The sequence below is a fragment of the Podarcis bocagei genome (genome assembly GCF_964188305.1).
Source record: "Podarcis bocagei genome assembly, chromosome: Z".
In the NCBI taxonomy this organism is placed as follows: domain Eukaryota; kingdom Metazoa; phylum Chordata; class Lepidosauria; order Squamata; family Lacertidae; genus Podarcis; species Podarcis bocagei.
In genome coordinates this window covers 13,594,299-13,610,955 of record NC_138140.1, presented here as the reverse complement: position 1 = coordinate 13,610,955, position 16,657 = coordinate 13,594,299, and the positions used below count along the sequence as shown (strand labels likewise).

The 16,657-nt window shown below is 44.4% G+C and overlaps 1 protein-coding gene across 2 annotated transcripts in view; it reads left to right on the top strand.

The window, feature by feature from the left end:
* The first annotated feature begins 2,941 nt into the window (after positions 1–2,941).
* The window catches only part of LOC308578939 (uncharacterized protein), a 32,320-nt gene continuing 18,604 nt past the window's right edge, over positions 2,942–16,657 (top strand). For both annotated transcript variants that reach the window (XM_081179533.1, XM_081179532.1), the window contains exons 1-3: positions 2,942–3,225; positions 15,578–15,687; positions 16,029–16,152. In XM_081179533.1, coding sequence (XP_081035659.1) covers positions 3,083–3,225; positions 15,578–15,687; positions 16,029–16,152 — 377 coding nt within the window. In that variant the 5' untranslated portion in view covers positions 2,942–3,082. The remainder of the gene's footprint in view (positions 3,226–15,577; positions 15,688–16,028; positions 16,153–16,657) is intronic.

Genomic DNA, 16,657 nt, shown 5'->3' with positions numbered 1-16,657 from the left:
CGAATGGGATCTGTGCTGGAGCCTGGCCACATCCCAAAAACCTTTGAAACTGGAGATGCCCTTCTGTGCATGGGCACAGCTCGATTGAGCACTTCTGTGCATGACCACGCAGTGAAACCCGGAAGTATACACTTCCAGGTTTGCAACCCAAGTATTACATTGCCCAAAGGTAACATAACCTAAGGGTCAACTGTATTTTTCTGTTGTTTCTTAACTCCATCATAATTGAATTATGGTCTGTTATTGATTTAGGTTGTATTTCTACCTTTTTGATTTTCCAAATTAAATTGTTTGATATCCAAATTCCAGCTATTCTTCCTGCCTATTGCTTGGCCTCAGAATAATTAGTGTATTATTTTTTCATTTGGGTATCTGTCTCCATGCGTTTTTTAAATTTAAATTTTCTGCCATTTGAAAAAATGAATATGGTAATCTCCCTTCTTTTGATATTTCCCCTCTCTCTGTTCTAATTCTATTGAGGTAATGCCTGAGAACCTGAGATCCAGGCATACCCCTGTCACGCAAATATAGTCTTTCACACTTACTCCCATCTCAGTACAAAGGAAAGTATTTACAGCTCCTTGGTCCCTGAGTCAAATCAAATACACCCCTCTGTCTTGTCTGGCTTCATCCCACTATAGGATGGATAGGCATTGTGACTGAGGTGGTTGGATATCACTGGCCATGACTCCTTGGGAAGGCCCTGCATATGTGTCTGTACATCTCGGGGATTATGGTGGGCTCACTCACCCCTCCCCTTATACCTCACTTCCCTGGGTCCTAAATGCCATTGGAACGGAGATGATTGATACAATGAGTGATTTCCGATGAATTTCTAAAGTTTTCCCATTGAGCCAGTGCATAAATACATTTATCAGTGAATCGCTCCCAACCCCTTCTTTCCTGCTCTCAAGAGCTGGGACTCATGATTTTACAGCTTTTAATTGGAATTATATATTGACAAGACACTGGCTTTTTTGCCATCTATTAATTCCAACTCTGGGGAGTCCAACTCTCCCTCCCACCCTACCCCCAACACTTTTTCTGTCATGCTGGAGGAATATGTTGACCTGACTGATATTTTGGGAAATGGTTTGCCCATTTACCCTCTATACAATTGGAGAACTCTCCATTTATAATACTAAACTTGGCATGAGGGTTCCCAGGGTGGGGCAGCAGACCTTATTGCTGTTTGTATGCTGGGTGCCATTTTGAATCAAGATGGCAGACTGAAATTTCAGTTTGAAATGACTTTGCCCGTTTTGTGGCATATCTTCAGCCACAAGTAGAGATATGATCGCTAGATTCAGCTCAGGAGTGCTCAAGGTGTGTTGGTTGGGGGGGTCTTCATTGATGTTTGGATGTTGGGTGCCATTTTGAATCCTGGACAGTACCTGTGTCTGTGATATTAGTGTGGGGGGTGTTAGAGGAGAGGTAGTACCTTTGGTGGAGGACACACCATGCTCCTTCTGTGGTAGTTTGTTCTCAGCAAGCCAGCCAGCAAGAAATCATACGGAGTAAGTGAAGTTAACTCTTTATTAGAAGAAAAAAGGCCTGCTTGCTCCCTTCATCAAAGCAAGGAGTTAGACGTGCTCTTGCGAGTGGGTCAAGTCTGAGGCCTTCTTCTGACATTAGAGCTGCTGAGGGATAAAAATAATTACGCTCTCCGCAGTCCCAAACATGGTTAGAAACGAACAGCTTGCTTTAGTTCTGCTAAACACTTGCTGGGTGTGAACAGAGAGCCAAAACAAACTTCTGTCTTACCTTTCTGGCTCTGAGCTGGAGGAAGATGATGCAGGTGCAGAAACAGGGAAAGATACCACACCCTTGCATCTTTGTCCTTCATCTTACTCCATCTTCCAGTGGTGCAGCAGACTCTTTGTAGCAAGGGCATGTTCTGGTGACCACAAATTTTGAATTGGCTACCCAGGTTACACTAGCTTTACAAGCTCGTTATAAGACATTGTAGAAAAATCAGCAATGCTTCTGTTCACTGATTCCTGGAACTTTCTTGAAATGTAGGCTTCAGCTGCAAACATTACTGGAGCAGCGTGTGGGAATGAAAGGCACACCACTTGTTCAGTGCAAGAATCAACCTCAAGAGATGATCCCAGAGTTGGATTATTTTCTACGACATGTCATGGGTGTTTAGAGTAAGATGCATCACCAAACCTCTTAAATCCGACATTATTTTTGCATTCAGGTACCTCAAAGCGACTTACACAGTAAAGCAACTGAGGGTGTGAACACACTACATTGTCAAAGCACACAATTTCCCCTTACCACAAAAACCTCTTAAATCCCACATTATTGGCTACACCAGCTCAGTTTCCTCTTCAGCTATTTGTCCGATCTAACCAACATCTGTTAGGATTTGAATGAGTACAAAGAATTTGAACCTGCTGTTTCTGGTAACAGTGATATCATCCCCACAAAAACGGACTGGCAAGCAAAAATGATAGAAGATCTACAACTTGCCAGAACAACAGGGAGAATAAGAGGAAATTCAATACCAAAAGTTAATCAAGATCGGATAACATTTAAGGAAGATCTTAAAAATGAGTGGCAACGTTAATCTCCTGACAGACCTAGAATGAATCTTGGAATATGGAGAATGTACATAGTAAAAGTTTATGGGTATTAAACGAGAACGCTAAATAAGAAGAAAGAAATGTGTTTTGCCAGACCAAGTGTAAATAGCACAATGAGAAGATTCGGAAGTTAGCTACCTGCGCCTTCCTCGCCTTCTCTTCCTTCCCTCGATCTCCTCAGACGCGTCCCTTCTTCGCCCGGCGAGCGGAGGCGCCACCTCATTGGCCAGCATCGAGCGAGCGTCACCCGCCCTCCCGCCTCCCTCTCCCAGAAACCAGCTTCCCATTGGTCCAGCCGTGTCCCCCTCCCTTTCCGTCAAACTTAAGAGTCCCGCCGCCAAATTCGCGGCAGCGGCAGCAACAGCTGATCGCTGGCGTCCCCGTGCACGCGTTTCTTCCCTCCGCGTGGAAGTTTGGCCCGTTTGGGGACCGCGAATGCCGCCGGCCGCTTTGGCTTGCTAGTTTCGCTTCTGCAGCCCAGCGCTTGAGCCATGGCCGAGAAATTGCAGCCGCGCACTTTGCGGCTCTCGCCTCCCGGCTTGGGCTTAGTCGAGGGGCGCGGGGAGCGAGGGGCCGTCAGGATGTTGGGGGACATGGATGAAGAAGACGAGGCCTTCCAGCTTCCGACGGGAGGGTGAGAATGCGGCGCCTCTCTGCGTGGGGGGAGATGCGGGGTGTGCGGGTGTCTTTGGGTCCGCGTGAGGGGGCGGGGCTGTGTGAGGGGACCATAGCTGTGTGGGGGGCTGGGGCTGCATGTGGGGCTGGGGCTGCATGTGGGGCTGGGGCAGCATGTGGGACTAGAGCTGTATGTGGGGCTGGGGCAGCATGTGGGACTAGAGCTGTATGTGGGGCTGGGGCAGCATGTGGGACTACAGCTGTATGTGGGCCTGGGGCAGTATGTGGGGTTGGGGCAGCAGCATGTGGGGTTGGGGCAGCATGTGGGGTTGGGGCAGCATGTGGGATAGAGCTGTATGTGAGGCTGGGGCAGCATGTGGGACTAGAGCTGTGTGTGGGGCTGGGGCTGCATGTGGGGTTGGGGCAGCATGTGGGGTTGGGGCAGCATGTGGGGTTGGGGCTGCATGTGGGGTTGGGGCAGCATGTGGGGCTGGGGCTGCATGTGGGGCTGGGGCTGCATGTGGGGCTGGGGCAGCATGTGGGACTAGAGCTGTATGTGGGGCTGGGGCAGCATGTGGGACTAGAGCTGTATGTGGGGCTGGGGCAGCATGTGGGACTAGAGCTGTATGTGGGGCTGGGGCAGCATGTGGGGTTGGGGCAGCATGTGGGACTAGAGCTGTATGTGGGGCTGGGGCAGCATGTGGGACTAGAGCTGTATGTGGGGCTGGGGCAGCATGTGGGGCTGGGGTGGGTGGGTGCAGGCTTGCGAAGGGTGATTCCGAGCACATGCAGAGGGCTTTGTCTGCAAATACCTGCTGTTAGGCGCTGAGAGAGAGGCGAAGTTCAGCTGAGCTAGGCGTCTTTGAGCCAGCAAGGTTCCTTCTCTCTTTTTCTCTCTTTTTCCTTCTTTCTGTCTCTCTGCCTCACAGCGTTGCTGGTGAGGATGAAATGGGCGGGGTTTCGGCCAGCTAAGGATGAATTGGGAGGCGCTGGGTTGCATCCGACTAAACTATGCCTTGGTTACGCCCGCCCATTTCAGTGGACCAACTCTGAGCAGAGCCAGCATTGAGCTGAAACCGAAGTGCCTTGTGTTTTCACTGTTTCTTACATGCTTAGCTTTGGAGCATGCAGTGGCTAAAAAGTTCGCCTCTCATGATGATTGGGTGCGGGCGGCAGGGACCACTTCTTCCGTGCTAATGTTACACTAAGAGAGAGTCACAAAGTGAGCTTCATCTCCAAGTGGGGGTCTGCACCCTGATCTCCCAGGTCACAATTTGGCATTCTAACTCCTGCCCTAAAGTGGGTGCCAGTAACAGGACTGAATGGAGGTGTTTTGTGGTCTTAGATTCCTTCTACAAAAGGAACCCTAAGAAAGATTTCTAGTGCCCTTTACACTGTGACATTTTAGGTGTTCAAAATAAGGGCACTGCACTGCTGCTTTTGGCAACGCTGGCAGTGAGCAAAGGTCAGAGTGACATATACCCAGTGGGAGTTGTAGTTCAGAAATTTATGGAGAACTGCAGATGCCCCCCAATATTCAAAATATAGTCTGGCCCCCCACAAGGTTTTGGGGACCATGGACTGCCCCCTGCTTAAAAAGTTTGCTGACCCCTGATCTATGTCTTCCCAGAATGTCACGCCCCAGAAGGAGAAGCCAAGCTCACAATCTCTGTTCCGCTCGCTTCTCTTGGGAGCCCTTCAAACATGCATGTTGCCACTTGTGGTTTTTCTCTAGCTGGAATCCTATAAGAACTGCTTAGGGATGATACGGGATAGATTTTCGTATCTCTCACAAGGTCATGCAGCTATTCCAGAGGATTGCTGTTGTGCAAACGCAGAATTGCCTTTGGAAACCTTAGCTGTTTAATTCACCCCCCACTGCCCACGCCTTCCTTGGCTGATGCTTCAGGATGGAAAAGAGAGGGGACGGGTAATGACACGAGAAAACAGCAGCCAACATTGAATGGGTGGGAGCTGGAGAACCAACTGGGGCACTTGAACCCACGGCAAACAGAGTACCTTTGGCAGGCAGTCCACGGGTTTGTTTCATTCGGACCATCTGTTTGGGGTGCTGTCAGGCATTTAAAATGTGCACTTCACCCCTTGGTATAGCATGAAGTTTGGGGCGAAGTCTAGAAATTTAATGTTTGAAGATGTCTTAGTGTTTGTTCGTTTGTTTTAATCTGCAAGTTTCTGGCTCTCAGGAGTGCAGGGAAGTGGGCTAGGATGTGGGGTAACTGGTATGTTTCTACTCCTAGAACAACCCTGAGATGAGATACTTCTGAATGTCTGTAGGGAAAACCACTTGTGTTCAGCCAGGTTTAGTCCCTCTCCCCACCTTCCTGACAGTGAATTGTCCCATGTGGGGAAGGGTAAACCGCAAGGGCTGGGCTTGTATCTTTCCAATAATGGATTCCTTTACAATTTTATTTTTGTTTACAGTGGTACCTTGGTTCTCAAACTTAATCAGTTCCGGACGTCTGTTCCAAAACCAAAGTGTTCCAAAACCAAGGTGTGCTTTCCCATAACTAGACTATTATTTTATTTTTATTTTTTATAAAGTTTTTTTATTGGGTTTTAACAAGGACAAGGACAAGGACAAAGAAAAAAAGATATAAAAACACACAATACATTAAACACTAAAATACAAAAATACATAAATACATAAAAAGAAAAAAACGCATATACAAAAGACACAAAAATTCCCTCTTTCTTATTTTATATCTAAAATTCACATATTTTCCTGACTTCCTCACATCTCCCATTCTTGTATCCCTTTTAAGGGTTGGTTCAGCAAATTCATAGCCCTTAATTTATCTAATTATTGGTTTGATCTTAAGTTTTTATCTTGTTACTAGAGCCTCCACAATTCATTTCAATGTCATCAACATTCAGAAATTTTACAGTATTTCTGCAAATATATCTTAAATTTTTCCCAATCTTCTTCCACTTGGCTCTTCTCCCTGGTCTCGGATTCTGCCAGTCATCTCCGCCATCTCCATGTAATCAATTAGTTGCATCTGCCAGTCTTCCACGGTGGGTACATCTTCTGTCTTCCAATGTTTTCTATAAGGATTCTTGCTGCTGCTGTAGCGTACCTAAAGAAAGTTCTATCCTTCTTTAACACCGATTGGTCGACTATACCCAGGAGAAAGGCCTCTGGTTTCTTCAAGAAGGTATATTTAAATTCCCTTTTCAGTTCATTATATATCATTTCCCAGAAGGCTTTAATCCTCGGGCACGTCCACCAAAGGTGAAAGAATGTACCTTCAATCTCTTTGCATTTCCAACATCTATTATCGGGCAAATGATATATCTTTGCAAGCTTGACTGGGGTCATGTACCACCTATACATCATTTTCATAATATTCTCTCTTAAGGCATTACATGCTGTAAATTTAATCCCAGTGGTCCACAACTTCTCCCAGTCACCAAACATAATATTATGGCCTATGTCTTGTGCCCACTTTATCATTGCTGATTTTACTGTTTCTTCCTCAGTATTCCATTTCAACAGCAGATTGTATATTCTTGAAAGTATCTTTACATTGGGTTCTAACAATTCTGTTTCTAACTTTGATTTTTCCACCTGGAAACCAATTTTTTTATCCAAGTTATAAACCTCTCTTATTTGAAAGTAATGTAGCCAGTCCTGCACCTTCTCCTTAAGCTTGTCATAACTCTGCAATTTCAGTTTGTCACCATCTTGTTCTAAAATTTCCCAGTATTTTGGCCATTTGGCTTCCATGTTAAGTTTTTTCAAGGCTTTTGCCTCCATAGGTGATAGCCACCTTGGAGTTTTATTCTCCAAAAAGTCTTTATACCTTATCCAGACATTAAACAGTGCTTTTCTGACAATATGTTTTTTAAATGCCTTGTGCGCTTTTACCTTGCCGTACCAAAGATATGCATGCCACCCAAATACATTGTCATTCCCTTCAAGATCCAAAACATCTGTATTCTCCAGAAGTAGCCATTCTTTCAGCCAGCAGAAAGCTGCTGCCTCATAATAAAGTTTTAAATCTGGCAGGGCAAACCCCCCTCTGTCTTTAGCATCAGTGAGAATTTTAAATTTTATTCTGGGCTTTTTGCCCTGCCAGACAAATCTAGATATATCTCTTTGCCACTTCTTGAAACAGTCCATCTTATCAACGATTTGCAATGATTGGAATAAAAATAACATCCTGGGCAATACATTCATCTTAATAACACCAATTCGACCCAGCAAAGAAAGCTTCAAGTTCGTCCAAATTTCTAAGTCTTTTTTCACCTCTGACCAGCATTTTTCATAATTGTCTTTAAAAAGATTTACATTCTTAGATGACCCCCCAAGTATTTTACCTTCTTTACTATTGTTAAATCTGTCTCATTCTGAAACCTTTCTCTTTCTATCGGTGTCAAATTTTTCTCCAAAACCTTAGTTTTCAATTTATTCAGTTTAAAACCTGCCACTTGGCCAAATTCCTGGATTACTTCTAAGGCCCTCTTAGTACTAGGTATCAGCTCCTGTAATGTCATAACAAGATCATCTGCAAAAGCTTTAAGTTTGTATTGTTTAGCTCCGACCTGGATACCCTGGGTCAACTGGTCCCTTCTAATCATGTTTAGGAGAACCTCCAGGACTGAAATAAAAAGCAATGGGGAAATTGGGCAACCTTGTCGTGTCCCTTTCTCTATTTTAAACTCTTCAGTAACCATGTTATTAACTATCAATTTGGCTTTTTGTTCAGAGTATATCGCACCTATACCATTTCCAAAATTCTGTCCAACCCCCATCCCCTGAAGATTTTTCTTCATAAAACTCCAAGAAATGTTGTCAAAGGCTTTCTCCGCATCTACAAAAATCAAAACTGCTTTAGTATTGATGATCAACTGCAACTTTTCTAGAATATTAATAATATTCCTCGTGTTGTCCGATAAGTGTCTTCCAGGGAGAAAGCCAGCCTGGTCTTTATGTATTATCTCTGCCAAAACTTTTTTCAATCTTCTAGCCAAAATATCAGCAAAAATTTTGTAATCCACATTAAGCAGGGATATGGGGCGGTAGTTCTTAAGTTGTGTCTTCTCAGACTCAGTTTTCAGTATAAGTGTGATGTAGGCTTCTTTCCACGTCTCAGGTGCCTTTTTCCCTTCCATAATTTCATTGCAAACCTCCTTCAAAGGTTGAATTAGCCAGTCTTTCAAAGTTCTATAGTACTTGGAGGTAAGTCCATCAGGTCCTGGAGATTTGCTCAGTTGCATATTTTGGATTGCGCCTTCCACCTCTTGTTCAGATATTTTATAGTTCAAAAAGTCTTTATTTTCTTGAGAAATTTTTTGTAATCCATTAGTATTCAAAAATTGGTCAATTTTCGACTCCATCTGCGGCCCTTGTGTATAAAGCTCTTTAAAATATCTCTGGAAGCAGCTTCTAATCTCCTGTGGCTTCTGAATGTTTTTTCCATCCACTTCAAGGTTAGTTACAGTATTTAGTTTTTGTCTCTTCTTCAGTTGCCATGCTAACAATTTCCTACATTTGTTAGCTGATTCGAAGGTTTTTTGTCTCATCTGCTTAACTTTCCATTCAATGTCCTGGTTTATCAATTTCATATATTGTACTTGATGTAACTTAATTTCTCTCAGGATCTATTGGGATTTTGGATTAGTCCTAAGTTTTTTCTCTCCTTCTGTTATTTTCTCCAAAATCATCTCCTTTTTTTCATTTTGAATTTTCCTCTTTATTGCATTTTGTTGTATCAAAAACCCTCTCATCATAGCTTTACTTGCGTCCCAGATTGTTATTTTTTCCACTGTAGTCTTCAAATTTATCTCGAAATAATCTTTTATAGTTTTTTGGGCCTTCTTGATGATTTCTGAATCTCTAAACAAGGTGTCATTCATTCTCCATCTAAAGGATCCAGTCACTGTTGGTTTCATTTCCAACTTTACAGGGTTGTGGTCGGAGCATGTTTTTGGGCAGATTTCTGTTTTACGGATCTTGGGAGCCATTCTTCTAGTTATCCAGATTTGGTCAATTCTTGTCTAAGTCTTTTGGGCTTCAGAAAAGAAAGTCCCTTCTTTTCCTAGGGGGTTCTTAGTTCTCCAAATATCAAATAAGCCCATATTGTCTGTCATTTCAAAAAAAGTTTTCGGTAGTCTTCCATCTTTTGTCACCACTTGCCTTTCCGACTTATACATATTTGTGGATACCACTCCATTCATATCTCCAAGCATGATAATGTTTAAGTCCATATAGTCCAACAATGTCTCATGCAATTTCTTGTAGAATTCTGATTTCCCCTCATTTGGTGCATATATCCCTATTATCAAAAATTTCTCACCTTGGAATTGTATTTCAATGGCTACATATCTTCCTTGGTCGTCTTTAAATACAAATTTAGGTGATAGATTTTCCTTTGCATAGATCACCACTCCTCTCTTTTTGACCTTGTCTGATGAGATAAATTCTTGTCCTAATCTTTTGTTAATTAATACTTTCCTGTGTAGTCTGGTCACGTGGGTTTCTTGTAAGCATATCAAATCCAATTTTTCCTTTCTCAGCATATGAAAAACTTTTTTCCTCTTGTCCGGGGAATTCAAACCTCGAATATTCCAACTTAATACTTGCAGAGACATTGTGAAGTTATTCTGCTCCTCCTCCAACTGCTCCCAAAGCTTGTTCTTGATCTGTGGGTGGTATCACTTTTGGTTTATCCTCCAATGTTGGCTTTGTTAAGTCCAAAATTCCGGGTTTCGGCCTTGGGTCTCTGTTGTCCGCTTCCTTGTATAGATCTTCCTCGTGAACTTTCAGAAACTTCTCTTTATCCTCTTCGGATTTTATCTTGACCTTTTCCCCTTTATAAGTAAGGGACAACCCCTGAGGGAATTCCCACCGGAAGACAATGCTGTTTCTTCTTAACAAGGTCACCAGGTCTCCGTATTTTCCTCTAAGATCCAGTAGATGTTTTGGGATATCTTTGTAAATTTCTATCCTTGAACCCTCTATTTCCAGTGTTTTTTGATAGTGTAGGCTCAGTATTTTATCTCTCTCTTCTTTAGATCCAAACGTAACCAAACAGTCTCTTACCTTGTTCTTTCTTCCCTCTTTATTCCCTCTGCCAAGTCTGAAAGCTGTCACTATCTTGAAATCTTTCTCTGGATCAAGGCCCCAAAAGTCTTCGAATTCCTGCGAAAGGAATTCACTCAAATTCCCTTCTTCCGATTCCGGAACCGCCCTGATCCTCAAATTGGCCTGTTTATCTTTCAATTTCAGTAGGGACAGTTGTGCCTTGTAGGGACAGTTGTGCCTATTTGCTTGTTAATTGGTTGCAATTTTCCTTCTACCACCAGCACCTTTTCTCTAGCTTCCTCAGCAATTTTCTTTGTCAATTTAGATTCCTGAACCAGTCTGTCGATTGCTTGTGTATTGGAGCTAATAGTTGTGGTATTTAAATCAATTTTAGCTGATAGTTTTTCCAAAGCTCCAAATATTTTATCTAATGATGCGGTTAAATTCTCTTCAGCAGCTGTGCTTTTTACAGCAGTCTGTCCTGTGTCCTCTTTTTCTGTGACAGGAGGTACTACTATTGATTGTTTTCGTTGCTGTTGTCTGGTTTTAATTCTTGTTGGCTGGGGCTTATCCTGATTCATTGCTTTGTTGTTCAAAAGTTCAAGGTCGCTTGCGCAGTTCAAATTCCTTTCCTATGGGAAAGTTTCCAGACCTTGTAATGGAAAATCCCCAGCTATGTTCTTAGTCTCCTCTAGGGGAGCACCTTAGCAACAATGTTTTTTTTTAATTAATTTTTATTGGTTTTTCACCTTTTATGAATACATAACACACACAGAAAAGACAAAAGACAAAAACATGTATAATTTCAGAAAATCCTACTTTCTTAACCTTGTTCCTTGACTTCCCCCCACCCCCCTTCATGCATCCCCATTCCCATAATTGTGTCAGCAAATTGGTATTTCTCCTCTTAACCATCTTAATATTACCTCTTTTATTTAAAAAAAAAAGTTTTTTCTAAGTTGGACTCAAATTCCCTTCCATCGATTTCCCATTTTGTCTTAGGTAAAGGTCAAATTAACTAAACCCAAAAATCCTGAGTGTTTTTAACGTTCTATTTTTCCCTCCCTCCCATCCCCGATTTTCGTCCCTTCCCCAGTACATGTCCAAAATAACAGTTCTTAGCCTGGATTCCTCACGTCCGAAGCTTTCAAGTCTCTTTCAGTCCCTCTCCGCCGGTCTTGTTGGTAGTCCTTTATATTGGTCGTCGAATCTCGAAGGAGTTCTGTCCCCATCAAACCAGGTTCTCTTCCCACAAGGACATTTGAAAACAACTGCTGCAAAAGTTCTGCAGGCCATGCATCTTCAGAGTCAGAGTGAAGGCCCCAATCATATTTCTTCTTTATTTTAAGTTCCTGTATTCCATATACTCCTGGGGCCTCCTCCTTCGTCTTTTGCATCTTTCGCAGATTTGTAGTCAATGTAATCCAAAAGTCTCCTTGCTTATATTCCACTGATGTAAGCTTCTGGTTGGTACTTTCCATCTTTGCTTTCTCTTTTCCTTGTTTAGTCTCCTCCACTTCTTGAGTTATCATTTCCGATTCAGCTGCAGATTCTTTCTCATTCAGGTCCTCAATACATTCAGCAGAGCTGCTTGTTCCAGAGGTCAAGGTCATGAGTTGTTTGTTCATAGCCAGACTCTGCTCTTGTAAGATTCCCACCAAATGAAACATTCTTTCAATTTCCACTAGTAACTTTCCATCCACAGCCATTGTAATGTCACAGAGTTCCCCCTAGAGGGAATCTGGTTACTTAATAATCTTTCTCCAATAACCCTCTAACTTGTTGTTGTTACTTTGTTTCCAACAATTTTAGTTCATTTATAACTGATTTTAATCCAGAGGGATCTTAGATAACAATTTTTCAACTTTAAACTGTCCGTTTGACAGCTTTGACAGCTGTCAAACTCCGTATTCTCTTCCACAAGCTCAAACACAGGACGCTCCCGGGCCCGGGAGGGGGGGTTGTATACAACAGAAAAAAGCTTCTAAAATTCCACTCTTTCACTCCAGCTCAAAATTTCTTTTTGCCAAATCTTGGAAGTTAATGTCTTTTTTAACTCACCCCACAAAGGGTAGGCTCTCCAGCTTAGTTCTTCTATTGTTGCTTTAGATCGTCTGCAAGAGGGGGGGTGCGGACTTCCTTTTAGCACACCTCCCGGTCGTCTCGAATTCACAGGAAAATATTCTTAAAGTCCAATTCCATCTTACTCACGGGTTATTCTTTTTCAGTCCAAATTTCAAGGAAGGAAGTCAGCGCTCTCCAGTCATGGCTCGCGGCTCCACTCAACCGAGGTAGCGATCGACTCTCAGCGCCACGCCGCCCTCCGTACCCTCTCCGCAGCCTTTAAAAAGGCTCTTCGTGGGTCGGGGGCGCTTAAGGCGCCCACCGAGTCTTCAGTCTGCAGGCTTCAGCGCCTGCGGTTTCTAAGGGTCCCCGCGTCGCCGGCGCGGCAAGACCCGTCCTCAGTTGAGCCGATTCCCTCCGCAGCTCGGAGGGAATCCGCCATTTCCAGATCGCGCCAACCCGGAAGTCTCCCCTTAGCAACAATGTTGCTTTCAAAACAATTTTCCAAAGGCAGTCCTGTCCTACTTTCACTTTTCAATAACAGGTAACAGTTACAGAGAGTTCTTCCAATTCCAACTATTTCAGAAAGTCCTTTCCAATTCAGAAACAGAGTAATCTCAAACAGTTACTAATCTTTATAAATGGTGCAACACTTTCTTATTGTCTCTGGCAGTCCAATATCAGGGATTAGGCAGTGGTCTTCTTTCTTTTTCCCCTCTTTTCAATCTCAAGTCCAAAAAATTCTCCTCTCCCCCTCACTCCGGGGGGGGGGAGGGTTCTTACATCAGACATTGAAATCTGAGTCTTTTCAATTTGGTTTCTATGGCTCTAGCTTTGAAAGTCTTTGCTTTGTTTCTATCTACAGGAGCGGAAGATGGACTTCCTTTTTGCGTCTTTCCCGCTTCAGTGCCAAGTTCAAAGTCTTTTTTCCCGATCAAAGGTAGTCCAATCCTTTGATCACTTAATTTAAAAGTCTTACTCATGGGTTGTAGTTTGTAATCCGAATTTCAAAGGAAAGAGTACAGCGCTCTCCGGCAACAGCTGTGTGGCTTCACTCCACGGAAGTAGCGATCGACCCTCAGCACCGCGCTACCCCCGCTCGGCTCCGGAGCCCCTCGCGGTGTTCCCTTGCTAAATGGGGGAGCGCTTCTGGCGCCCGCCGGGTCCCACGGCCGCAGGCTTCTACCGCCTGCGGTTTTTTCCGGGTCTCCGCTGCGCCGTAGCGGTCAGACTCCCAAATTCCACGGAGCTTCTCCTCCCGTTCAGAAGGAGACCGCCATTGCCGTTGGCGCCGCCTCCGGAAGTCCTCCCCATAACTAGACTATTAAAAACTGGCAGTGATTTACCCATTGCCACTGGAGGGACAAGGGTGTGTGATGGGGGAGTTCCAGCGGGGGTGGGGGATGGAAAGGAAGGCGACTAGTCTGGGCAACAGCCACACGAGAAATATGTAAAATAACTAAGCAAGTATTAGACATCACCCCAGAATTGGCCCTACTAAACATCTTCCAAGAAAGCAATGCCCATTTACACCACAAAGAACTCATAACCCACCTATTTTCAGCAGCCAGAAACACCATAACCAGACACTGGAGAGACCTGTCAGGAGTAAGCATGGACCAATGGTACCAAATAGTATGGGAAACAGCCGTACTAGAAAAATTAACCAATAAACTGAAACTGACACGGGGACAAACAGAAGAAGACGCCTTTACCCCGGTATGGCTCCCCTTTATCACGTACACAGCCCAATAAGACAATGACAATAATCCACCAACAGCATATAAATCAATATGACTAACCTGATCCAAAACACCCACCCACCCCACTCACACACGAAAACAAAGATCACCACAGCCAATCACAAGCAAACAACCACACCCTAGGCCAACCCCAACCTCTCTCACCACCAAAGGAACACAAGTGAACAGCACAAGAAACGTTGACACCAAACCCTACATACATTAAGCATAATAGAAACATCACCACCTGACCACACCCCCACCCATCTTCCCCCCTCCACCCTTTTTTTCCCCTCCCCCTAATGTCTCAACAAATGAAACAGATTTGTAAAAATGTTACATGGAAAAAATACGAGAGACATTACACATACTTCTGTAAAACAAGAAAATATTTAATTAAAAAAATAATAAAAAATAAGGGAAGCCCAGGTCAGGCAACAAGCAAGCGAGCATTGGAAGTGTGGCACTCAAAACGAAAATGCCCCCCCCCCCACGAAGTACGTCCAGATGCCAAAAAAAGTTTGAAAACCTGAACACTCATTTCCGGGTTTGAAGCATTCGGGTTCCAAGTAGTTTGTGAACTAAGCTGTTCAAAAACCAAGGTACCACTGTACTAGGTTCTATAAAAGCTTGGGTGCAATAATTGGGCAACAGCCTTTTCAGTTTTAGGGACTTTGTAGTTTAGACAAAAAGCAAGTAAGAGATAATATGATAGAAGTTTATCAAATTAGGCATGGCATGGAGAAAGTGGATAGGGAACAATTTCTCTCCCTCTTGTGAACATCTGATGAAGCTGAATGTTGGAAGACCTTCAGGAAAGGCAAAAGAAAGTACTTTCTCACACCATGCACAGTTAAACTACAGAACTCTCGCGCAGGAGGCAGGAATGGCCACCAACTTGGGTGACTTTAAAAGAGGATTAGAAAAATTCAGGGAGGAGAAGGCTAGCAATGTTTTGTCACCGTGGCTGTGCTCACCAAGTTGGTGGCAGCAGGGCTTCTGAACAACTGTTGCTGGAGACCACAGGAGGGGAGAGGCCTCTTGTGCCTGGGTTCTGTTGGCTACTGTAAGAACAGAATGCTGGACTCGCTGGGCCTTTGGCCAGATCCTGCAGGCTTTTCTTTTGTTCTGAAGAGAGGTTATAGAAACTAATAGGAAAAGGAAGGGATTGTCTCCAACTAAGTTCTACTTAGAGAAGACCCACAATGCGTCTACTCCTTTAGTTGTGTGCATTAATTTCTTATGACAGCTCTGCCAGGCTGGTTACCCCCAAGAGAGACTGGGCAAAGCTCCCCTCGGCAAGCACCCCTAAGTGGGGTGGCCAACATCCTAATCCCTAACAGGATTCTAGTTTTTGAATCCATTACCCTCTGGTCTTTGGGGAAGGCTGCAACAAAATCGCCAACCTGCAGTGAAACATGAGTATCTTTGGGCTTGCAGATACATGTCTTGTTCTGTTCCCATCTACTTGCCTCTCTCTGTGAATGAAGTGAATGGTTACTTTTCTCTCTGCCCAGGACCAGGCTGGCCTCTCTCTTTGGACAGGATCAGACAACTACAGAATCTGGAAATGTGCTCTTCCAATACATGCCACCCAAGCAGCCTAAAAAAGGTCAACCAGCTACCGGTAAGTAAACTGTTCACAATGCCCAGGAACATAAGATGAGCCCTTGTGGACCATCTAGTCCAACCTTTGGTTCTGAAGCTCCACAGAATCAACTATGTTGGTCAACTCCTGAGTAGTGCTGGGGAGAGACCCCTGACCTGGGGCCCCAGAAAGGTGCTGGTGGTCTGTATTCACCACACTGGGGTAGATGGACCCGTGGTTTGACGCCATACAAGGCAACTTCCTGTTTTTCATTAATCTGAGCAACTGGCTTGGTCCCAAGACAAGGGAGCTAACTTGGCCTGATGTTTGCAAGCAATGTTCTGTAACAGAGCACTTACCCTTCTCATGTGCTGCTCCAGCTGCAGGTCTGTCTACCCAGAAGCATCCTCCTGCAGCTGCTGCTGCTGCACCCACTGCTTCTCCTGTGCCAACTGCAGCAGTGCAGTCAGTCTTCTTCGCTACAGCTGTTCATGCATATTTGTTGTGAGTACTACAGCAGAGAGGATGAGCTGCAGTGTGTTCTTGCTACCCAAGTCCTGTGCTCACATCTTTTGCAATCATCTCTCCATCTTGCCTGGCTTCTTCGGAAAGAGGTGGAACTGAACAACCGTGGGGGGTGGTCAATTGGGGCAAATGGGGCACTGCCTCCCAAACCTCAGCCTGCCCCCACCCACCTGGTTGTTGTTTTTTTTACAATGAATCAGGCTGTGGATATCATTGACTCTGGCTCAATGTGCTGTTGATTTCCTTGCCTTATGCCACACCAGTGAAAGCAGGTCCAGTAGGAAGGTACCCCCTCATTCTACCCCCAGCTGGCTCCCACCTGCCTGCCTTCTTACGTCTAACCGATCCAGAGGGCAGGACTTCCTGTCAGCTTCCTCTTCGCCCTCAGTCTCCATGCTGCCATGGTAGAGCACAGCAGGGAGGAGGATGGGGACAGCCCTAGACTTAGCTGGCCCTTCTTGCTGTTGGCTCTGGTGCCACCTAG